Raw genomic sequence first — 24,038 nt, 5'->3', positions numbered from 1 at the left:
CAAAGTCACTACTTCACTGATTTTCACTTATTATGGGGATGTCTGGAATGTAACCTCCATGGTAAGTGAGGGACCACTGTACCCCACACACACACAGCCAGCTGGAAGCACAATGACTCCTGTCGGGAGCAGCATCTGCCTTCCCATTGGCCCAGAGTGTGCCCCACCTTCCCTCCTCTCCACTCAGTGACCAGGGTATTTTCTTTCCAGGGAGGGAAAGGCAGTAGAACATTGATCCTGAAATTCACTCACATTCCGTGGGCCATGACTGTGTGGCACCACCCACCACAGGCCAGTGGGTGGTGACTGTTGGGTTGGTGAGATGCTCGGCCACCACTGCAGGGGATCAGAGTGGGGGGCTGAGGAAGGCTTTGGGTGGATGGCCCGGAGGGGACTGCAGGCCTCGCCTGGGTTACTGTGGGCTGAGAAGGGGGGGGACCCATTTGGCAGGAATGAGCCCAGTGCCACCCAGGGCACCTGCACACGGAGAGCAGAAGTTTACTACAGCATGCGGGTGTGGGGCCAGGTCAGCTGGCAGGCACTTCCTGGGGATCGCTGTCCCTGTCATGGCACGATGGCTGGGGAGGGCGATCAGGCCAAGGGCTAAGGCCCGGTGTTGAGGGCAGGGGGAGATGGGCCAAAGTCTGAAGGGCACATGTGCCACGGTCAGCAGCTGTCAGCCACCTTCACAGTGCTATGCCCAGCCTGTGTGACTGACATGTGGCCCCGTGTGCCCGCCCTAGGCATGGCACTGCACCCTGGTCCACTGGCTCTTACAAGACAGGCTGCTTAGGTAGGAGACAAGCTACCGGGGCAAGGTGACTTTAGTGGCAAAGCTTTGACCAGGAAGATGGATGGGGACTCTGGTTCGAAGTGCAACTTGCCAGGGGGCTGGTGAGGGTGGCTTATACAAGAGACTCAGGTGGCAGATGGGTGGGTATCTGCTCACAGCTGTGGCCAAGGTGGAACATCTGGTCCTGCGCAGGAGATGCTGTTTTAGTGCTGCAAATTTTCAGGATAAAGTTGTAATGTCTCCGGGCTGTTCTTAGAACTGACGAGGGGCTGGAGAGATGGCTCAGTGGAATAAATGCTTCCTTTGGCAAGCGCAAGGGCCTGAGTTCTGGGGGAAAAAAAAGTCTTAGGGGCTGGGGAGATGGCTCAGTGGAATAAATGCTTCCTTTGGCAAGCGCAAGGGCCTGAGTTCTGGGGGAAAAAAAAGTCTTAGGGGCTGGGGAGATGGCTCAGTGGAATAAGCGCTTCCCTGGCAAGCACATGGGCCTGAGTTCAATCCCCGGTTCCGCAAAAACAAAACAAACAAAAAACTGACGAGTGTGCCCACCTGAAGACCTCTTGCTCAGGTGAGGGCAGCTGCCCCAGGCAATCCTTCTTGCCTCATGGTAACAAACTCAGGAATGACAGAAAACACAGTCCACCTGATTATTGTGCAAAGACGAAGTTCACACGAGGTTAAATACGGGGTCCAGCACGAGATCAAGACTCTATGCTCGGCCTTAGTAAGAGCCAACTAGGCAGCAGCTGGGCAACACAGGCGGTGGCTCGGACTGGAGTGCCCCGTAGGTTTTGCGGTGCATCCCACGGGCTCCCTCCAGCGGCCACATTTGGTAGTGTTCCTCATGGCTGAGAACCCAGACTAGGTTCTGGACACAGTCAGCGGGAACCGGGAATTTATCGCGAGAGTAGGGCCATTATTTCTGCGCATGCGCGAGGCTACTAACTTCTTTTCCGGTTTCCTCAACACAAGGAACCATGAGGTGAGTTGAACTTGGGGTGCTATCCGCGTTCATCTGTGCTTCTAGGTGTGATACGGAGGATTTTGACGCCATAGAGGTATTTCTTGCACTGGATCAGTCCCTGTGGGTCAGTTCCCCGCCGTGTTCTAGGTCCCATTCTCCCTCGGTCCCCGAAGGTCGCGGGGCCGGGAAGGATGGCGCGGCGGCAGGCCGGCTGTGAACGCTCTGGCTTCTCCTTCGCAGTAGCAAAGTCTCCCGCGACACCCTGTACGAGGCGGTGCGCGAGGTCCTGCACGGGAACCAGCGCAAGCGCCGGAAGTAAGCGGGCGTCCCGGGGTGGGAGTCGGGGGGAGGCCGGCGGCGGCGGCGGCGGCTCGATAACGTCGCTCCTTCCCCAAGGTTTTTAGAGACTGTGGAGTTGCAGATCAGCTTGAAGAACTATGACCCTCAGAAGGACAAGCGCTTCTCGGGCACCGTCAGGTTGGCACCGCTCCGCCCCGCGCGGCCCTCCGCGCTCCCGGCCCGGGCCCCTGCCCTGCCTGGCGCGGCCGGCTGCACGGACCCCCACCCTGGGTCTTAAAACAAGAGGGGAGGCGTGGGGAGGCCTCGGCCGAGCCCGCCGCCCAGCCTGAGAAGCCAGGCTGGCGCTGGGGACGACGTCCCGGTAAGGCTCGGCGCCCGCGGCCCGCGCCCTCCCCGCCGCCGCCCGGCCTCACCGGCCGCCCCGCCGCCCCGCAGGCTGAAGTCCACGCCCCGCCCCAAGTTCTCCGTGTGCGTCCTGGGGGACCAGCAGCACTGCGACGAGGCCAAGGCCGTGGACATCCCCCACATGGACATCGAGGCGCTGAAGAAGCTCAACAAGAATAAGAAGCTGGTTAAAAAGCTGGGTGAGTGCAGCCGACTGGGGCAAGCTTAACCTGCAGTGGCTTTTTGGCGGAACCAGGGATTGAACTCAGGCCCTTGCGCTTGCCAGGGAAGCGCATATTCCACTGAGCCATCTCCCCGGCCCCTCCCCTCCTTTTTATAAAAAACATTTTGAGTTTGATTTTACTGAGTTGCACAGCTTGGCTTGAATTTGGAGTCATTCTTCCTGAGCCCCCCAGAGTGCTGGGAAGCACAGATGTGAGCTACTTGGAGTTTTAAAGCAAGTTTGGTTTTGGTTTTGGTGTGCATGCCTGTTATTTCAGTACTTGGAAGGCTGAGGCAGGAGGATTGCAGGCTGAGGCTAGCTTGGGTTAAAGAGACCACATCCCAAACCAGATAGTAGAGTGGAAAGGGTTGCTATGGGTGGTAAGTTACCCGGAGTGATGTATTGTAATTTTACGAAAGGAGTTTTTAGGGCTTTAACTCCATGCAAAAGCCTTGTGGCAAATGTCTAGTACTACAGAAAAATAATAAGGTTGGCCTTTTCTTGTTATGGCGGTGTGTGGGAGATCAAATACTGCTTTTATTCTTATTTTCTTTCCATAATTTTATTGAGAAATAGCAATGAGACAGGTTCAAATTGGTAGGTTAGTTCCTATAGTTAACACATTGCATATTGCCTTCCTAGTTTATTGTACAAAATGCAGTCATGATATTCTATTTATAAACACTATTAGAACAAATCCTTCTGTTCCTTGAATTAAGAGAATGTAGCTATATATCTATCCTAACCATTTTGAATACACAGATACAAAATGGACATTCATCTGTATCCCCTTTTTTTGTTTAGTTCCATCATTTAAATATTATAGGTGTGCGAATTCAGCAAAATAGTCCAGTAGTCCATAATAATACTGGGTCAGGGGCCTGCCCCTTAGCTCAGTTCTTTAAGTGGCTGCTTCAACAAAGCAGTCAGGCTCAGGTTGCTAGGGTTCGATCCCCACAACTCAAGCCAGCCAAACCTGCCCTGAAGGCATTTGGCGCAAAAAAAAAAAAAAAAAAAAAAAAAATCCATAGTAGTACTGGGTCTTCCACTTGCCTGGCAATGTCAGAAGTTGTTGACCTGAGTCCCCAACAGCTCAACATAACACCATGGCTTCTTATACTTTTTATACTTTTCTGCTGGATGGTTAAGACCAAGATAAAGCAAGACCTATATAAGGAGAAATGTAACTTTTGTATCTGACAAGGTCAGTCAAATCCTCTCAGGATTTACCCTGAAACCCTGTACCACAGTTTGTAGATCCTTTGTCAGTGTCAGCCATTGCTTGGCCAGTGTGCTCTCTGTGAAAGCCTGAGAGAATGTTTTCTCTCCATGTGACTCTCTTTAGGCACACTCTACATCATCGATCACCTTCCTCTTTGGCCCCATAATCTCCTTGATCAGAAAGTTTGGGACACTGCCGAGTTACATGATGTTACAGTACAGGTTCTCATATGTCCTGAGTCTTAATTAACCTTGGAAGGCTAGGGCCAAAATGTTGGCTTTCCATGCGGCCCTCCTTTTTCTCTAATTTTTGGTCTGCAAACAGGTTAACCCTCCAGAAGAGAAGCTTATTATTGCCATATAACCTAGGCTGTTAAGCTTCAAATACTGCTTTCAACAGGTGCAGCTTTTGTGGGTCACCTCGCTCAAGGTAATGAGGGCAACCTGTAACTTGTGGTAGACAGGCCAGGTGAGCTTTAGGTTCCCTGGCCTCATGCCTAGAGTCGGGATTTGTGTTTCCTAGAGGCATCAGGTGCCCTGTGGTCATGGCCAAGGGCCCCAGCTCTTGGGTGAGGTCTGACCTGAGCTCTGGCAGTGTGGGCCAGAGTGTGCCTTGCTCTCAACCATAGGTTGTGGGTTGGTAGCATTTTAGGCAGCTGGGTTACAGGACACTTAGGAATCCAAAGGCATGGGACTGGAGAGATGGCTCAGTAGAATAAGTGCTTACCTGGCAAATGCAAGGACCTGTGTTAAATCCCTGGTTCTCCCCCCCCCCAAAAAAAAAAAAAAAAAAACAAGAAGCGAGGGTTTGCGGGGGTTTAAAAGGACCCTTTTTTTTTTTTTTTTTTTTTTTTTTTTTTTTTTTTTTTTTTTTTTGTGGAACCAGGGATTGAACTCAGGTTCTTGTGCTTGCCAGGCAATAGAAGTAGCCACTTAAAAGGACACTGTCCTGTAAACTCCGCTGCTTAGGTGGCTGAGGCAGGGTAGCAAGTTTCAAGGCCAGCCCCGGGGCAGTATAGCAGGATTTTGTCTTAAAGTAGGTGGGGCTGCAGCTCATTTCTCCCTGGAATTGTCCCCAATATACTTTAAAAAAAAAAAACAAGCCCCAGCCCCTCGAGCTGGTGCTCCTTGGAGGTCACTTCTGTATTGGCTCAGCTCTTTTTTCTGGCCTGGCCACTGTGTGTACCCTCCCTCCCCCTGGTTCCTAAGTGCCCATGTTACGGGGCCAGTGGCACAATGGATAACGCGTCTGACTACAGATCAGAAGATTCTAAGTGCCCATGTTTGCTGTTTGCAGCCAAGAAGTACGATGCCTTTCTGGCCTCTGAGTCTCTGATCAAGCAGATCCCACGAATCCTGGGACCCGGCCTCAATAAGGCTGGCAAGTTCCCTTCTCTGCTGACCCATAACGAAAACATGGTGGCCAAAGTTGACGAAGTGAAGTCCACAATCAAGTTCCAGATGAAGAAGGTTCTGTGTCTGGCTGTGGCTGTTGGTCACGTGAAGATGACAGATGATGAGCTTGTGTACAACATCCATCTGGCCGTCAACTTCCTGGTGTCCCTGCTCAAGAAGAACTGGCAGAATGTCCGGGCCCTATATATCAAGAGCACTATGGGCAAGCCCCAGCGCCTGTATTAGGGCACATCCTAATAAATGTCAGTGCCACCACTCCTCTGCCCTGTGTGTGATTGGGGTGGCAGGGTGTCATGACCTAAGTTGTGACTGTTGGGGATGGTGGCAGCTGTGGTTTGTCACTTTGGTGATGGGTACTTGGGTGCCACAGCTAGAGGGCAGCCTCTGCCACAAGTCATTCAGTTCTCTCTGACTGCTTGGATACAACAGTGTGACAGGTGAGGAGGCAGCATTCAGCTTTTGGGGAATCCTGTGGCAGGTGTGGGGGAGTGGGGTGCTGAGTTGGCCCAGCCAGGAACAAGTGGCAGGACCTTCACAGGGAAGGCATTGGTGTGGGGCCTTGGTTCTGGACTGGATTCTACAATTCTGGTTATAAACACTTGGACAAGGACTGAGTAAAAATTTATTTAGGACTGAGTAAAATTTAATAGGGCCAGCCAGATAGCTCAGTGGATTAAAGCACGTGCTTAGATACAGGGGCTTGGGTTTGATCCCCAGCATGCCGCGCAGGCCACTGCTGAGACAACTGTGCTTGAGACTTGGGAGGCTGAGAACAGGATCACTACAAGTGTAGTGAGACCCTACACTAAATACATTTTTAAAAATAGTTAAGGGGGCGCTGGAGAGATGGCTCAGTAGTCTAAAGCACCTACTTAGAACAAGTTTAGCAAAGCACAGGGACCGCGGTTCGATCCTCCAGCACCACATGCCAGCCAGCCCCGCCCCCTGGTGGGCTGAGCTGGCCACACTAAATGTTTTTAAAAAAGTTATGGGGGCTAGGGAGGTAGTTAAGTAGAATAAGTGCTTCCCCTGAGTTCAATCTCTGGGTCTGCAAAAAAAGTTTAGTGTTGCAGTTAGGAAGAGGAATTTGGTTCAATTCTTGCCTAGTTTGCAGCCCAGGTTTGGGGAGAAAATTTGAGTTTGAACCAAGGTGTCACCTGTTAATGTGTCGAGGATCATTAGTGGTTTTTTGTATTTAGGGCAGGGTCTACAGGGTCTCACTATAGATCGAACGCCTAGTGATTCTCCTGTTTACAGCCTCCCAAGTCCTGGGATTGCAGGCCCACACCACCACAGGGTCTCAAAACCCCAGCCGCTGAGCTGTTGGGCCCACCCTGGTGGGTTTGACAGCCCCGACCTGCGAGCAGGTTGGTGTTGGGAGGTGGAGTGTGCATGCAGGTACAGTGGTGCTGAAGGCGGTTGCTGCTCTGGGGCAGCAGTGCATGTCATGGCTGTGGACACATGCACACACGCATCCCAAGCTGTGATCCCGTCTCCAGGGCCTGGTGCTGGAACTGGATTTGGAGGGGCAGGGATGTGTGCTGGTTTAACCTGGTGCAGATGTGCTTTGCTGAACCTTGGTAAGCAGATACTGTCTCTACTTCAGTTGTCTTAGGGAAGCACGGTGTGACTTTCTTGGGCTGGTCTCATACTCCAGGGGTCAGGCAAGCCTGCCTCAGCCTCCCCACCAGCTCAGACTGGAGTTGTGCCACATGTGTGACCTACTTCAGGTGAAAAGCTAAGTTTATGCTTCACAGATGGTGTCAGAAACAACTGGAAGCCTGAGCAGTGGGATTCCCTGAGTGCACAGGCAGGCAGGTGCACTGCCACTGCGTGGGGCTGAGCTGGAGCTCCTGTGCTCAGCGGCTGGGGACGTGCCCACAGTCAGGCTCTGCATGTCCCTAAGGTGAGGGCGAAGGCCAGAGCTGGCTGGGGCCACTCGGGTAAGGGATGCTCTCTCAGGCTGTTGGGATGTCTTGGGTCCTACCATCTTGGAGTCTGGAGTCTGCACAGAGTGAAGTGTACTTTTCTGTGGGCTGTGGGCCACGGGCCACACCCTGACACGTTTCTCAGTGAAGTCTAAATGAGTGAAATACTTAGGCCCCTACACTCTTGTCTGTGACAAGTCTAGTCTGAGGTCCCTGTTTGGGCAGTGGAGCAAGCAGAAGGGTGCTGGGTGGGATTCAGTCATACCCAGGGCCTGGCTGTAGGAGCCTTGTGCACTCTGGGCCAGTGGTCCAGAATATGAAAATGGAACTACTGCTTTCCAGTTCAGCCAGGATTTCTAGTGCTGTACAGGGACCCTGCCTCACTACCTACCTGCTGGGCAGCATCCACCCCAGTTCCCACCCAGTGATAGCCCAGGAAGTACCTGGCCTTGGCTGCCGCAGAGGGAAGCTTGGCATTCAGAGGCCTGACACAAATTGTGACTTACCCACAAATAATTTTAATTTCTTACTTGAGCAGGGGGCAGGTCTTAGGCCCTGCCCCAAGCCACATTTATAGTCTAACCCATCACAGCGGATTTAGAAAGTACACAAAAATATATATATATATATATAACACATTATAAAACCTAGGTGAGGTGTGGCCCAAGCCACAGGCAGCTGGTGCAGGAAGTGGGCAGGTGTGGGGGAGGGCACAGTACTTATGTGGACCCAGTGCCTGGAAGTGGCTGGGACTGGCCAGCCTAGGCCTGGTATTGCCTTCAGCCCAGTACTAGTGTGGGGGCCTGAGGCCCAGCCAGGCTGGAGGTGGGACAAGCCCGGGCTCTGCTCCACCTGCGCCCTTTTGTAGGGGCCAGCTCTGGTGGGCACTGGGGCCCCGCCACAGTGGGCAATGGAAGCCACTATGCTCCCCCTCTCTGCCCTGGTATGGCCCCTGCAAGTCTCCCCTGCCCTGGAGGTAGTGGGACCTGGGCCCCAGATGAGCCTGCCTTATCTCCACCCTCCTGGTCCCCTGCAAGCTGCCGGCCTCGGCCTCCTCTCTGCCTCCCCTGCCACCACACTCCCTGTGGTCTGGGGCCAGCACTAGTGCCTGAAGGTGTCTGCCATCCCTGCCTCTGAGGGCACCACACAGAGTTGGGTGGTAGCCAGGTAGTGCCTGCCATCGAACTCCTCTGCCCCCACAGCCAAAGCGCAGAACAGCGGCAGGGGTGGGGCGGCGGGTCCTCACCCCGGGCCCCTGGTGGTGCCGGGCAAGTGCATGGTAGGTGCTCGTCCTGGGTCCTTGGGGTGCGCTGCAGGCCCCCTAGTCTTTAACGAGCTTGTAGACATGGTGCTGGGCACCGTGCTCACTGGTGGAGACTTCGAAGACAAAGGCAATGACCAGCAGGGTCTCCTGGGAGTCCCGGTTTGTGACCACCTGGGGGACAGAGAGGGGTCAGCTGCGGTGGCGGGCCCTGTCCCCCAGCTCCCCCTCCCTGTGCGGCATGCACCTGCAGTATGGTGAAGTTCTCCAGCACACTGTTCATCATGTACTTCTCAGGCAGGTGCTTGAGCTTGTGGATGAAGTTGATCATGTACTCACACATGGGTGAGCGGTGGATGCGGTACACGAAGCGGCCATTCTCCAGTCGGGCGTACTCTGTCTGGTGGGGCCAGCAGGGAGGGTGTCCAAGTCACTGGCCCGCCATGCCCAGGCCCTGAGGCCACCCAGCCCCCTGCTTGCCACAGCGCCCCACTCACCTCCACCTTCTCCACCACCTGCTTGCCAAAGGAGCACACCTTGGTGGAGACGCTGATGGTCATGCTGTCGGCAGAGCTGTACTGGGAGCTGACCCCATAGAAGGCGCCAGGCCCCTCCTGGATAGTGCTGTTGAGGTCGGCCTGGGTGGACAGGGGGTGTTGGTGTCAGCCTGGGGCTGGCTGGGTGCTTGAGCGAGTACTGTGATGAGCAAGGGCTCACCCAGAACTTGACGAGGAAGAAGGCATTGGGGGGCCCCTTCTCGTAGAGCTCCTTCAGCCCACCCTTCTTCTCGGGAAACTTGTCATAGATCTGGCGCACATCTACTGCCTCCAGCGGTGGGTCGGAGAAGGCGGGGTTGGTCTGGCCAATGTGCACGAACAGGTGTTTGCTGTACTGTGGGGAGGGCCAGGCGGGGTCAGGGTGAGGGACATGGTTGCCCAGCCTGAGGGCCAGCCCCGCCACAGCACGTTACCGTGTCAGGGTCTCGCTGCACCTCCATGAAGGCTGAGTACTCAAGGAGCCGCAGGCGGGAGGAGGCGATGGTTCGGTCCTGCCACGCCGGCACGGAGGCAGTGGCTGGGGGGAGCGGGGCCAGGGGCTCATAACCTGGGAGGGCGAGATGGGTCCCCACAACATGGCCCTGTCCGCCCACAGCCTCGGTGCCAACTTGACAAGGACTGTCTTGGAGCACGGATGTGGGCTGGATTTTGACTTGCCTACCAGGTATGTTTGTACAGCGTACAACCTGCACAGCCAAGTAGGGGGACCAAGTAGGAAATGGCAGCACCAGTGTCCCTTGGGTCTCTATTAACATGTGCTCCACAAACACAGAAAAGGGAAAACTATGCATACCCAGAATCCCACCACCTAGAGGGGGTGAAGCCCTGCTCCGACTTTGGTATCTGTCTCCGGGGAGCTTTCAATCCATACATCAATGCCATAGCCTGGTGGTGCGGTGCGTGCTCAGCTGAGTACTGGCTAGCATCTGCTAATGCTGGGAATCATCCTGTGCGTCCTACCCCTGCGGCTGCCACCCCCCCAGCCCCCAGCAGAGGGGACACCTACTGTTGAGTGTCGGCGGCAGGGGCGGCTGGACGGGGTAGGCTGGCTGTGCGAAGGGCTTGATGCTGCAGATGAGCACAGCTGGTTAGGGGTCGCGGGCCCGCAGGAAGTCACCTGCAGCCTCCATGCATCCTTCATGCTTAACTTGGGAGCCTGGCTTTAGGGCACCAGGGGTGCTGTTTATTACAGTCAGGGAAACTGAAGGCCAGGCCAGGTGGCTGGGGGACAAGAGCCATGGGAATGGCCCCCCAGGGGTGCAGGGACCCCCGGGCCAAGCTCCCTCCCTGCCTCTCTTAGCCTCTGCAGTGCGGCTGGGGTCCCAGGGTACACAAGGATGGGGAGCTCGCAGGTACTCACTCTTGAGAGGGTCCAGGCTGCTGTCCCAGGAGCGGGGCGCTGCTCCAAAACTGCCAAGAGCACAAACACCCTCAGGACCCCTGTCCCGCCCTACCCGCCCTCACCCCCTCGGGCCAGGCCCTACCCTGGAGGATGCAGAGAAGACGGCCTGCGGCAGCGGTGAAGGCGGGCTGAACTTGTTCTGCAGGACACTGGCGGACACAATCTGGGCTGAGGACATGGACGCCATGCTCTGGAGGGCCTTGTCCTTGGAGACCTGGTCCTGGGGACGTGAAGGCCGCCGAGTCAGGCCCTTGGGGTCTGGCTCCGCAGGGGCTCAGGACAGCCTCTATCTTCAGGGCCAGCCTGTGTCCTCACCCCCGGCCAAGACCCACAGTAAAAGTGACCGGTTCACTCTGCCCAGTGTCTCTGATCTCTATGGGATCCCTGGTGGCCAGAACACAGTACGTGCATCCCTTGTATAAAGTGCATTTGCACAGGCCCTATGTACACATTCTCCACTTAATTACAATGTTAACAGTATTTTTTTTTTTTTATGAACAGAATATATTTATTGAGAGAAAGAAAGCTCCTTTCCAAAAGAGGGACAGGAGGGGGGCCCGAGTGGGTAGTTCCCCTTAACAGTAATTTTGATTTTTTTTTTTTTTTAAACGTATTTGGTTGTTACAGGGTCTCACAGTGATTCTGTTTTCAGCCTCCCCAGCATTGGGATTACAGGTGGACACCACTAGCCAGGACTCTGGCCAGCTTAGCCCACCGTGGGAGCAGGGCAGGCAAGGCATGTGGTATTGGGGATCGAACCGCAGTCCCTTCGCTTTGCCTAAGCTTGCCTAAGAAGGCGCTTTAGTCCTCTGAGCTATCTTGCTCACCCCTTGGGTGTGTTTTGACCCCAGTTCTCACTGTGCTACCCAGGCTGGTCCTAAACTACTGGGATAAAGTGATCCTCCTGCCTCAGCCTCCCCAGTACCTGGGACTAGAGATGTGTGTCACCATGCCTGGCATATATCTTTTTTAAAAAATGTATTTGGTACAGGGTCTCACTACGTGGCTTGGACTTGTGATCCTCCTGTTCTCAGCCTCCCCAGCCCTGGGATTACAGGTGTGCGCCATCACTCCCGGTCTTGGTCGCCTGCTCAGAGCTCCCAGAGGCAGGGCTGGTGTGGCATGTGGTACAGGGGATTGAACCCTGGTCCCTGCACTTGCTTAAGCAGGTGCTTAGTCTGCTGAGCTATCTCACCAGCCCAGAATACATCATTTTTTATATTGGGTTGTGGGGGGAATGACAGAAAAAATAATCCACGTTCAATTCAGGCACAATATTTTCAAATATTTCTGTTCTGAGCTCAGCTGGACCCAAAAGAGGCCAGCTGTACTCATCAGCGCATTTCCCCTCTCAGTGTGGGATAGATGCTCAACCTCCTGCCCACCAGCGCTGCAGGCCTGAGCCTCCGGCATGGGGACCACATGAATGCTGGCAAGTGACTGTACCTCACTTTTCACAAAAGCTGCTTTCAGCCAGGCACTGAGAGGCTGAGGCAGGAGAATGGCTGTGAGTTTGAGGCCAGTCTGGACTACATATTGAGATCCTGTCTCAAAACACCGAAACAATTCCTGGCACTGCATGCCACACTGGCCCCACCCCCAGGGGTGGGGCATGGTGGCGAATGCCTGTAATCCCAGCTCTGGGGTGGCTGAAAACAAGAGGATCACTATGAGTCTGAGCTGTGTAGTGAGACCCCGTACCAAATATATTAAAAAACAAAACAAATGCTTTTGAATAGTGTGCATGTGCGCATGCATGTGCTAAACCATCCCAGTGCCACCTATCCCAGGAGGACAGTGCTACTTACCAGGTTCATGGCCTGTGGAGGAAGGGGAGGATGGGTTAGAAGAGATATGGAGGGCTGGGCACCCCGCGCACCCGCTCTCAGCTCCTGAGACCCCTGCCCAGGCATGCCTGCCAGTGGGACGCCCAGGCCTGGGCTGCTAGGGCAGGAGACAGCACACAGGCACCATGGGACTCTGACTCGGATCCACAGCACAGGGTGGATGGCCGGGGACAGCATGACCACCTGTACAGCCTTGGCAGGTGACACCCAGGCATCCTCCTGTCCCCGATGCCTCATGCAAGTAGCAAGCAGCAAGCAGCAGGAAGAAGGAGGCGAAGGAAAGCGGAAAGAAAGGGGCATGGGCTGCACACAGTTCTGTGTCGCCCACTGTGGGGCCAGGAACCCAGTGTTCCTACGGCACCAGCGCCTCTGAGACCCCCCAGGCCTGGGCCTGAGGGCATGGGGCGGGCTGGCCGGGTGCAAGGAGCCCCTACCTTCAGCTTGGACTGAATCTCCCGAGATTTCCGCCTGGCTAGAACCTGCAAGTGGCTAGAGACCTGGAGAGAGAGAGAGAGAGACAGAAAGAACAGGAGGAGAGGACAGGTCTAGCTGGAAGAGGCACAGGCGGCTGGAGGAGCCGAGGCAGAGGCCCGAGCCGTGCAGAGAGCAGCGGGGGCGCCCAGGAGGCAGGCGCCCAACATACCTTGATGCCAACCTGGTACTCGCGCACCTTCTTCCGAGCTAGAACCTGTATGTGGCTGGACACCTAGGGGCCGCCCCGCGCCCCGCCAGAGAGGAAAACAGACAGTGAGGAGGCACAGCCACGGGCGGTGGGGACCAACGGAGACGGGATGACCCTGGGGGTAGCCCCTCTTGGCACTACCACTTTTGCCCTCTACTTGGCCTTATATGGATTAAGAGTCCACAGTGGCTTCCAAAGCCACCATGTTCAGTTGTGTAAGCTGCTCACTATACAAGGCATCTGGCCCAGAAGGTACAGGGAGAAGTGAAATCCAGCCCTGGTTCTGCTGGCCAAGCTATGTGCCCCGGTCCAGAGGAAGGGCAAGTCCAAGAAGGGGTGACTTCTGTCACTGGTGTGCTCCGAGCAAACAGCTTTCTCTAAGGTGCACTGCAGGGCCTGGCTGAGGCTCACGCTAGCCAGGAGCTGCCCAGCAACACTGCCCCAGCCTCCTGCCGGCCTGAGGGTCCCTGCCTGGTCCTGTGGGCCCTGCCCCACAGTTGCGGCAGACGGGGCACGGGGCACCTGCCCCAGGCCATCTTCTTCTCCAGCAGCCTCCTCCCTGCGGCCCAAGCCAGTCATGAGTGGCTGACCTTTGGCCTTGAGCCAGAGGCAGCACCCTGTTGTTGGATCGCCCTAGCTGTGGGCTTCTGCAGCAAGCTGGGTTTACCCCCAAAGATAGTTTCTTTTTTAATTTTGTATCACAGCCTGACAGTTACAATTGGGAGCCCTGAAGCCACTTACTTAGTACACAGGTGGGGACGCATGTCCAGCACAACTACCAATTACTTGGTACCCAGAGAGTACTCATACCTGGGACCCAGGTTCTACCTGACGCTCTCTACATAAATGGCTTCACCGGCTCATCTGCACTTACTTACTTTCTTTCTCTCAGTGTATTTAGGACAAGGTCTATAGGGTCTACAGGGTCTCACTCTGTAGATTGGACTTGTAGTGATTCTCCTGTTTTCAGCCTCCCAAGTGCTGGGATTATAGACGCGTGCCACCACCTCTAGTCTCAATCGCTGTCTCAGTGTGCCCTGGAGGGTGGGGCTGGCATGGCTCATGGGGCATCAAACCCTGGCCTCTGTGCCCGGCCTAAGCAGGCGCTTTCATTCGCTGAGCTATCTGGCCGGCCCTTCTTTCTTTTTTGTCTGTCTGTCTGTCTGTCTTTCTCTCTCTCTCCCCCCTCCCTCCCTCTGTCCCTCCTTCTCTCTCTCTCTCTCTCTCTCTCTCTCTCTCTCTCTCTCTCTCTGAGATAGTATCTCACTATGCAGCCCAGGCAATCCTCCTGCCTCAGCCTCCAAAGTACTGGATGACAGGTGTGCACCACCACGCCCAGTTTATTTGATTTTACAACAGTTTTAAGTAGTAGGTTTAAATGTGATCTCTGACTTACACATGACGAAACTGAGACACAGAGGTTACACAACTTATTTAAGGTCACACAGCCAGATTCTGGAGCTGGGATTTGAACCCAGGCCCCACCTACTGCACCATCAAGTTATTCTCATAGGTCAGGGCCTGGACAGACATCTCCAGGCGGCTAACTCTGGGATAGCTGAAAGTCAAAGGCAGTTTCCTATCGACTTAGTATTTAGCATTTTGTCAACAGGGAGGCATTACAGGTGGCGTTTACTTTTGGATTGGGATTGAACCCAGATGCTCTGTGCTGAGCTATACTCAGCCCTCTTTCATTCATTCTGAGACAAGGTCTCACTAAGTTGGTATGTTGCCCAAACTTGCGACCCTCCTGCCTCAGCTTCCAGAGCACCGGGGATGCAGGCCTGCAGCACCACACCCATGTCTGCCTGGCAGTGCCCTTCACAGGTCCCATCTCAGCTGCACTACTCCGCTGCGCTCCATCGTCTCCCTTTCTGTGAGCAGACACTCAGGGCAGGAAGGAGGGGATGGCCGCTCGCAGCACACACCGGCTCCTACCTGTTTCCTTGTCCGAGTCTTCCCAGTCCTCAGTTTGATATAGCGGGCAATGAGCTCATTCCGACCTATAGAGCAGGTGAGGGAAAGTCAGGGGCGGCCCAGCTCCGCACACTGCTCCCCCACGGCCTCTAGGGCCTGAGGGTGCTGCTTGGAGACATGGGGCTGCGGAGGGGAAGACAGGCAGCTGAGGCGGGCACCAGCAGCCCCTGTGGTGCTTCCTTCCTGGGCCACCCAGAATGGGCAGACTCATCAGCATGTGGACCCATGCAGGTCCACAAGTGATCTGGGCGAGTCCCTTCCCTCTGGTGGTGAAGGAGGATGGATGGACGGATGGACAGGACAAAGAGAGAAGGCAATATGTGTGTGGGGGAAGCAGGCACCTAGCCTCCACTGTTCCTGTGTCACTGTCCTTCTGCCTGCGCCCCGTGTTCCTAGCTGCCATGTAGCCTGCCCAGTAAGAGTGGAGCCTACTCCTCACACGGCCCTTCTGGGGTCCAGGCCTGCTGGGGGGCTTGGGGACACATGGCCAGGTATATGCGCCCTCAGGTCCCCACAACCCCCTGGCCTCCCAGAACAGCCACATTCTCCAGATGCCTCTTTAGTGACAGAGCTGGGGCCCACTGTCCCTCCCTTCCTGCCCCATCTAAAAATACCCAGTGGGGCTGCCCCAGCTGCGTGGGAGCACCAGGGACAGTGGTCCCTGCCCTGCGGAGGAGAGGGCCGGGTGCTGAGGACAGGTGACATATGGGCCTGGCAGGCCCTACAGGGGCAGGCCACAGGCTGTCACTGAGTGCCAGGACTGGGGCTGGCATGACCAGGCCCAGAGAAGTCACATTATACCACATGCAGCTGGGGGACCTTCTCTCCACTGCACGGCAGGGGACCGTCCCTTCTGGGGTTGGACACCATGGCACAGAGCGTCAAAGAAAACAAAGGAGCAGGGGTGGGTCTAGGGGACAACAGGACAAGTCCCTGTGTCCTTCTAGGGTTTCTCTGGCTGTGGGCAGGCCCTGGAGGGCACCACACTGGGGCCTGCACTCCAGGCTTCAGCCCAGGAGTTCGTCCCATGGCCTGGGGGGCAGAGACCCTCCGGGCCTGGCCTGCAGCACACAGCATTGACCCAGTTTCCTGGGCCCACTGAGTCACCCCGAAACCTCCAGGCCCAGGCCAGGCCAGGCGGGGTGAGAGGTACGGGCCGCCCAGCTTGTTTGTGAGGCAGCCCCGACCCGGCCTCACACGCCTGGACTCGCCCGTGCTGGCTAGAGGCCAGGACGTCACCCAACTGGCTGGACAGGGGCAGGGGAGGGCAGGGCATCCTCCTCACGCACCGTACATCTTGCCCTCGTCCGACAGGATGATCTTGCGCCGGCCACAGGGCGGGTAGATGGCCAGGGCCTCCTGGAAGCTCTGCTCGATGTCCGGGCTCCACACGCCCTCCGCGTCGTTGTCCAGCCCCTTGTCCAGGCCCTCGGGCCCATCCTCCCGGGCCTCCCCGGGGCTGCCAGTGGCGCTCCAGCTGTTGGACGCTATTGTGCTGGTTGCTCTGGGCTCTGGGCCTGAGCCCACGGGGCAGCCTGAGCCTGGGGACAGAGGCAGGGGGTTAGGCCAGGGTTCCTACCACTCACTACTGCCTCTGGACCTTAATTCCCACTGCCTGGGTGACCTGGGAGTAGGGTACAGAAAACCAGAGCTGTGTGACCCTGGTTGAGTCACTTAACTCTCTGAGCCCCCATGCTGTAAAATGAGTTAAGGGCCTGCCCGGACCCAGCTCCTGACACGCAAAAAGCCGCAGAGACCATGAGCAGCCGCAAGGACCCCAAGGCCATGTATCTGCACAGCACATGTTAGAAAGCACCCGCTTCATTGGCCCTCACCACACAAAGTAGGGACGGCAAAAGTGATGCCCACCATTCAGATGAGATAAACTGAGGCCCACGGGTCACACAGTGCCACCAGCACAAGTAGAGAAAGGAGTACAAGGCTGGGCCCAGTGATTCTGCGCTCTTGGAGGGGCCCTCAGCACTCAGCCACCAGTGAGGTCCAGATCTCCACGCAGGGACCCCTGGGAACCCCTCCTTCTGCCCCTGCACCATTGCAGCGTGCCCAGGATGGCCCCACCTGCCTAGCAATCAAGCAATGGCCCAGCCATGGCCATGCTCAACCCTCAGGGCAGTGGCCGGCACCCACTTCCGGCCCCACACCTCAGAGGCCCCACTGTAGCCCATAAACCACCCACAGCCTCCCTGGCGTGGCCCACGCTACACAGGCCAGGGCTCGGCACACTCTGGTCCCTGCTCTGCCCGGTCAGGCTGTCAGTCTAGACTACGCCCAGTGAGCCCCCCTCCCCCAAGCTGGAAATGCAGGGAATGGGTGGACAGGTGGGGACCCCGTGGATGGAGGGGGCGTGAGCCCCAGGTCTTCTAAGTGGGGGCTTCTCCCTGGGAACCCCTGTCTGTCTGCAGAGTCCTGAGGGCATCAGTAACGGAGCAGGGGGTCAGGGACAATGCTACTGCTAATGACCACACTGCCCAATGCCGGGAAGGATCTACATTTTACACACATTCATTTAATCCTCCGTAGCGGGGAGTGATCACACATCAGTCATCCCAGCACTCCAGATGCTGAGGCAGGAGGATTGCTTGAGTTTGAAGCCAGCTTTGGCCACATGAATTCAAGGGCAGCCTGAACTATGCAGGGAGTGTCTCTCAACAAACAAACTCTTCACAAGGAGCCCATGAACACTATCGGTCGGCCTACTTTACGAATGAGGACCTCAAGGAACACAGGCCATTAAACAACTTGCCCAAAGACACAGCAAGTAGGACTAAGGGTGGTCCTGAACTTGGGTCTGTGGCTCAGCGGCAGAACCAAGGAAGCCATCGGAGGGAGCTGGGCACCCTGGGCTAAACAAGGAGGCCCTGCTCCCAAGAGGGCACCCCCAGTCTGCTCCAGCCAAGTCTGCTCCAGCTGCCGGGGTCCCCTCCACTGGCATGGTTGTGGCTTCTTCAAGGACCCCATGCTGCTTTCCACCCTTGCCTGTGGCGCCTGCCGGCCTGAGCCCATCCCAAGTGATTGCTTGGAATAGAAATGGGGTGCGCTGGGGGCTGTCAGAAGAAGCAGGCCGCCAGGGCTTCACCAAGCACCCTTAACCCACTTAACCTGCCATTCTCCCGGCCTCCCTCAGAGCACCTGGCCTGCGTGGGCCCCGGGGTCCCCTAGCAGCCCAGACCTCCAAAGCACTGTGCGGACTCCCCAAGTCCTCCAAGCCCCTCGCAGCCCGGCCCCCCTGCCGGGTGATGTCAGCCCCGCCCCGCCCCCCGCGGGAGAGCTGTGGCCAAATATGGTGAAGGGAGCGAGCAGCCCGGACAGACGGGCGGGCCGGGCAGCCAGCTGCGGAGGGGGAAGGGACGGCAGGGGAGGGGGAGGGGACCCCCCAGGACCACAAGTCCAGGCGCGGGAGAGTGACAGCCTGCCCGCTTGCTGGCTTCCGGGCACCCGCACCACGGGCTCTCCAGGAATCCCCTTGAGCACAGAGGTGCCCACTCAAAGGCCTACAGGTGGCTCCCCCCAAACAGCGCTGCATTTGTCCCCAAGCCTGGCTCCCACGTGGTGATCGCAGTTGCCTGAGGGCAGCACTCAGCAGGGGTGGAGGAGCTGCTGGTCTCCCAGAGTGACCACCCTGCCAGCCCCCAACCCCTGGACAGGCAGGCTCCATGAGAAATCCAGATGGTGCTAGTGGCTGAATGGGTCAGGAGGCTTGGAGCACACCTACCTCCCTGCGCTGAGCCACCCAGTGGGGCCAAGGGACAGAGGGTGAGCCAGACGGGAGGGGAAGGGACGAAGGATGGGGAGAGGGAGGCAGCCAGACAGGAGTCCCGGCCCAAGACATATGCGGCCACGGCAGGAGCAACAAGACCCAGGAGGAAAGAAAGAAAAAGCCCGCGAAGGAGCTTTGAGGATAGACACAGACAGGAAGCCAGAGGGTCAGGTGGACAGAAGGGACTGCAGAGAAGTGGACAGCGAAGTGGGCGGCAGGCAAAGACGGGTCCAGACCAGCAAAGACATGGAGACCTAGAAGCAAAGACGAAGCAAAGACGACACCCGCAGCACCGGGGTAATGGTGGGAGACAAGGAGGGGAGAAGGGACAACACAGGCAGCAGCAGCGTGGCAGACCAGGAGGAGACCCAGGGATGAGGATGGAGAGACCCCAGGAGGCAGCGTGGGTCCCTGCTCTGCTGCCACAGCCGCACACCCACCCATTTCGGACCCACTGCACCTCCGTCCTGCTCCCCTGCCCTCAGCTTCTGGGTCACAAGTGCCAAGGGTGGTGACAGGGATGGTGTGAGTAGGGGGGCTTGTAAGGCTGGGAGAGCAGGTGCTGAGCCCCAGAGAGATAAGGGGTTTCTTGCCGCCCACTCCCCACCCTCAGCCAGCTCTGCTGGAAGAACTGGCTGGACAGCTCCAGGGATGGGGCAGAGCCTCAGCCCCTGCCTGGACTCCAGACCACCCGGCCCCATGGCTCTCATCACCAGCCTGAAGTGTGGGTTTCCCCTGGGCTGCCACCCTGGTGGGGGCACAGATGGAACAAAGTGCATTGGCAGGTGGGCACCTCCCCTGCCTCATGGGAAGCCAGAGCTGAACGGGGCCCTTTCTGGGCCCAGCAGGCAGCTGCCACCCTCCCTTGCAGAGACCCCAGCACCCCTCGAGGTGGCAGAAGGATGTGAACCCCATGGTCCCTGGGAGTCCCCACCTCTGCCCTGGGCTGCTGAGCCTGGGGTATAAAGCATGGGGCAAGAAGGGGCCTGAGGCCTCCCCACCCCCTCAGCCTTCCTCACTCAGCCCTACCACAGCCAGCTGTTCTCCAGCTGCCACAGGCTCCCACCCCAGAAGCGGCTGTGCTCTGTCGACCAGTCTGGGCTCGGCAAGGGGGTGGGGATAGTGTGCGTCTCCCCCACCTCCAGCCCAAGGACCCCAGGGGACCCTGCCAAGAGGCCACACCCTGCCAGGCTTTGGAGGGAGGATCTTCTGGGAGGGGGACAGATTTCTACAGGAGGAAACAATTTGCAGAGCCCCCTAGGGTGTGGGGGGGCCTCCCTCTCAGCTCATTAACGTGCTTCCAATTTGGGCATCAGATTCAGCCCCTCCTCCATCTATACCACTTGGGGCAAGTGCAGCTCAAGAAGCCATGGGGGCGGGACTCCCCTCACCCAAACCTTATGGCAGCTGCCCCTCCCTGAGCAGCTCCGGGTAAAGGGTCAGGGGGAAAGGGGTCAGGCCTTCTCTCCAGAACTGTCATCTCTCCTCTGACCCAGGTTCCCAGGGAGGGAAGCAGAGTATCCAGTGGGGGACAGCTGGGGGCCTTCAGTTCTTAATTAACATGTTGATGGGCTTCATCGATGGTTCCCACAGGCCCCCAGAGTCACCCACACGGCTGCCACCAGTCACTCACACTCCTGCCCATCCCATAGGTCACAGTGTCTCTACAAACAAGTTTCCTCTGTGCCTCTCCTGCACCCGGCCTTGTCTCACATGAGGTCACAGATATTGTTCTGCGGTTACCCACACCTCTCTTTTGCCTGGCTTTTTCTTTTTTTTTTTCAACATTTTATTTATGCATTCGTTTGTTTCAAGGTAGGGTCTCCTATAGAGCCAGGCAGGCCTTGAACTCCCTATGCAACATAACACATAACCCAGGCTGGCCTCAAACTTTTGATCTTCCTGCCTCAGCCTCCAGAATGCTGCGATCCCAGGCGTGTGCCACCACACCTGGCTTCTTCCCTAGAGGTGTTTTTTGTTCTTAATTGTATTGTGGTAAAATCTACATGATATAAAACTTGCCACTTGACCCAGTCTTCTGTGTGAGGCTGTGTGCAGTCTCTCAGTTTTTAATACTAGCCTTTCCGTGACTGCCCACATAGATGCCCTGCACTGGGTCCCAGCCATGCTCTGCATCGCAGTGTCCCACACCCTGTCTGGCACACTCGGTGAGGATGTCACCCACACAGGCTGATACAGTGACCACCCACGGAGCAGTCTCAGTCACACCCACAGTTTTTTGAGCACTTGTGCGCCTCCGTGCGCGCGTACACACGTACACACGTACACACACACACACACACACACACACACGGGGCAACCTTCTCAGGCTTGTCATCACCTGCACACAGCACTCACACAGCTGCCCACCATGCCCTGACACACGTCACACTGTCACAGCCCTGTGCTTTACTCACACCTGGTGTCATACAGTCAGACCTGAAGCCACCTCACAGATTGATTTGCAACACATACACAAGTTGTCATACCACAGCACCATGTGTTACACGATGTCACTTGTCCTGCCTGATGCACAGTGTTACACAATCGCAGTGTCCTTTGCACAAAGCAATGCCGTCTGCAGGTCTGTACGAGTGCTCGAGCAAAAGTTGCCTTCGCAGGCACGACCCGTGAGATGCTCACACAGAATGCCACCACACAGTTTCTCCCAAACACACCCAGGAGGACACACATAAAAGCCTCCATGGATCCTCTGCTGCCCTCACACCCAGGGAGGTCACAGACACAGAGGGCTTCTCATACCTGCACACAGCCTCACAAGCGGTCCCATGCACAGAGGGCTCCATGCACACGGTCTACCTGCACACACTGCCTCACCCCAGCCTCACACACATCCAGTGTGCTCACCCACAGCCACACACAGCTGAACGCCTGCTTCCCTCACTTCCTGTCCTCTGGGCCTGGCAGGGAGCACAGGAAACAATCAGCACTCTAGGAAACCCCAAGGGTGAGGCTTTGGGGACCTGCAGGGGTGAATTCTCGGGCTGTTCAGGTCTTTCAAGGGTACAGGCAGTGTCCTCTCTTCCCGCTGTCATGCGAGAAGGGAAAGACCTTGGGGACAGGGCCGAATGTGACCTGCAGCTCTAGTCAGAGAGGCTGTTGCCTTGACCCTAGGGTTGCCCAGCAGTCGGTCAGTGTGAGGACAAGAGGCTAGGAGCTCCTAGGGCAAGGGCTCCCGTGGCTCCCACCTCCCTGCTGCCTGGCATCACCTCACTGCACCTCTACAGACCAGAACAAGGAGTGGGGCACACTGTGCTGAGTGGGCACCCAGGACATTCTGGGAGTAGGGGAAACTGCCTTCCAAGAGCACTTTGCCCTATCCTTTTCCGCTGTGCTCACCTTGTGGGGTGACTCCTCACAACCCCTGGTTTGTCCTGGCATCTTTCCTTGCATCTTTCCAGGTCCCCCCATCCCCTTCCCCACTGGGTTCAGGTTCTGGGCCAGAAGGTGCCAGTCCTAGGAAGGCGAGGAGAAAAGGCATCTGCAGCAGAGAAGCTATTTGCAAGAGAGCGAGGCCCCTCCATTCTCTGAAGCTGAGGAGGAAAGCTGGGGTCAATGCCTTGCTTCCTCAGCCTCCACTGTGGAGCCCTCTCCCTGGTTTTAGCATTTCCCCCAACTGGGGCAAGTGTTAAAGTGTGCAAAACCGAGTGTGGGAAGGTGTGGGCTCACACACACAGGCAAACGCATGTGCACACAGAACACATGCTCAAAGCTCTCTTCCACCAGCCACTGACCATTCTGCTCAGCCATTTCCCAGTTCCCAAAGCACTAATGAGCATTAATTATGGTTCCCAGGCGGGTGGGGGTGGGGAGAAGTGCCCAAAGGCCTGAGACTCCAGCCAGTCCCTAGCCCCTCTCTGAGGAGTGATACCCAGGGTCCTCAAGTCCCCAGCACCACACAGCACACCCCAGAAGCACTGTCCACAGAGCCCGTAGCGGCTCCAATGTCCACAAATCGCGTCAGCAATGGGACACTCCTTGTGGAGGGATACTCCAGAAGGAAGCCACAACCCTCCACTGCCCAGCCTACTGCAAGTTCAGTTTCCCTCCTGGCCACAGGCTGTCCCCAGCATCCTGACCATAGAGGTGTCTGACCCCTCAGTACCCAGGTGGGACAAATGGACACCGAACTAGGCCCTAGGAGAGCCGATACACAGGGCCACCACAGCCACCGGCCCCTCTGAGCTTTGGCTGGCTTCACCCGCATCCTCTGTGGGCTACAAGTCCAAGCCTGACCCAGCTCTGCCCCTACCTGGAGGAGGGGAGATAGGAAAAGAGACCAGTCTCCCCCAAGGCCTCATTCCCTCTTGCCTGAGGCGTCTTGGGCCTGGACAGGGCCTCTCCCAGGAAAAGTGACAGAGAGGGGTCTCAATGACACCACTTCAGGGCTTAGTTGGGCTGGAAAACAGACCCAGGCTAGCGCCCAGATCTCCCTTCCCAAGGAGGAATAAAGGACACGACTGAAGAGACGGGGACGAGGTGGGAAGGGGTGGAGAGCCCTGCCACCCTCACACCCTGCAGGGTCTAAACAAGTATCCCCAAAGCGCGGCCGAGGCCCCAAGTCCAGCACCCTCGGAGCTGCGCACACATAGCTTGGGATGGGACTCGGACCCCGCCCGACGCGGCTCTGGGCTGGAGGGACTCCTGGCGCACGGCGGGCGGCAGCTCTGCGCCCCGACGCCGTCCACCAGCAGCCGACGGCCTGGGCCGCGAAGGAGCGGCCGCGCGAGCGAGGCAGGGCCGAGGCCTGAGCGGAGCCGGTCCGCGGGCTCCGGAGTCCAAAGGGCGGCGGGGCCGGGGCCCGCGCGCCCCGGATGCGAGTCCCCGCGACAGGGCCCGGGCTGCGCGGCGGCCGGCGGCACACAGGGGACACGGTCGCGGCTCCCGGCCACCGGACCGACTAGTCCCGGCGCCTCGGGGTGGGCGGGGCTTCCCGGAGAGATTTCTCCCCCTTCACTAAACTTCCCGGCACCCAGATCCGGGGCTCCGGCTCGGGGCTGGACAATGGCTCGGGGACCCAGCCCCCCTCCAATGTCCCCGCGATCCCGAGCCAACCAACCACCGCCTCTCCCGCGGCGAGGCCTCCTCCCGGCGGCTACCGGGCTTACCTGGTCCGAGCTCGGGGGGGCGCTCCGGCCGGGGCCCGAGGGAGCCGGAGGGGGCCGGGAGGGGAGGTCGTGGGGAGGGGGCCGGCGGGAATGCGCGGAATGAGCCGGGCGGAGCCGGAGCGAGCGCGGGCGCGGAGGAGGGCGCGAGCGGGACGGAAAGTTTGTGTTGAGAGCCGAGA

At 57.4% G+C, this 24,038-nt stretch overlaps 2 protein-coding genes across 7 annotated transcripts in view; one reads left to right on the top strand and one right to left on the bottom strand.

Annotated features, from left to right (window-relative positions):
- Positions 1-1,738: 1,738 nt before the first annotated feature.
- Rpl10a (ribosomal protein L10a) lies at positions 1,739-5,555 on the top strand. Of its 2 annotated transcripts, XM_004624200.3 has the most exons (5): positions 1,739-1,772; positions 1,995-2,069; positions 2,151-2,231; positions 2,490-2,638; positions 5,180-5,555. In XM_004624200.3, exons 1-5 carry the CDS (start codon positions 1,768-1,770, stop codon positions 5,521-5,523), a joined length of 654 nt encoding a protein of 217 aa, XP_004624257.1. In that variant the 5' UTR covers positions 1,739-1,767; the 3' UTR covers positions 5,524-5,555. The 2 variants fall into 2 exon arrangements, with proteins under 2 accessions (XP_004624257.1, XP_023576405.1); XM_023720637.1 differs by lacking the exons at positions 1,739-1,772; positions 1,995-2,069; positions 2,151-2,231 and adding an exon at positions 2,266-2,415.
- A 2,182-nt stretch (positions 5,556-7,737) lies between these two features.
- The window catches only part of Tead3 (TEA domain transcription factor 3), a 17,855-nt gene continuing 1,554 nt past the window's right edge, over positions 7,738-24,038 (bottom strand). Inside the window, exons 2-14 of one of the 5 annotated variants that reach the window (XM_023720596.1) lie at positions 16,242-16,493; positions 14,914-14,978; positions 12,937-12,999; positions 12,728-12,790; positions 12,255-12,266; positions 10,529-10,666; positions 10,405-10,454; positions 10,051-10,112; positions 9,458-9,591; positions 9,205-9,378; positions 8,985-9,125; positions 8,735-8,887; positions 7,738-8,661 (exon numbers count right to left, since the gene is read on the bottom strand). In XM_023720596.1, the coding sequence (XP_023576364.1) occupies positions 8,548-8,661; positions 8,735-8,887; positions 8,985-9,125; positions 9,205-9,378; positions 9,458-9,591; positions 10,051-10,112; positions 10,405-10,454; positions 10,529-10,666; positions 12,255-12,266; positions 12,728-12,790; positions 12,937-12,999; positions 14,914-14,978; positions 16,242-16,493 (1,421 nt within the window). In that variant the 3' untranslated portion in view covers positions 7,738-8,547. The remainder of the gene's footprint in view (positions 8,662-8,734; positions 8,888-8,984; positions 9,126-9,204; positions 9,379-9,457; positions 9,592-10,050; positions 10,113-10,404; positions 10,455-10,528; positions 10,667-12,254; positions 12,267-12,727; positions 12,791-12,936; positions 13,000-14,913; positions 14,979-16,241; positions 16,494-24,038) is intronic. The other 4 variants (XM_023720604.1, XM_023720608.1, XM_023720612.1 and 1 more) reach the window with 4 other exon arrangements.

Source organism: Octodon degus, unplaced genomic scaffold (genome assembly GCF_000260255.1).
Source record: "Octodon degus isolate 3935 unplaced genomic scaffold, OctDeg1.0 scaffold00005, whole genome shotgun sequence".
NCBI lineage: Eukaryota > Metazoa > Chordata > Mammalia > Rodentia > Octodontidae > Octodon > Octodon degus.
Note: the sequence above shows the minus strand (reverse complement) of the source record. Positions and strands in the feature narration are given on the sequence as shown.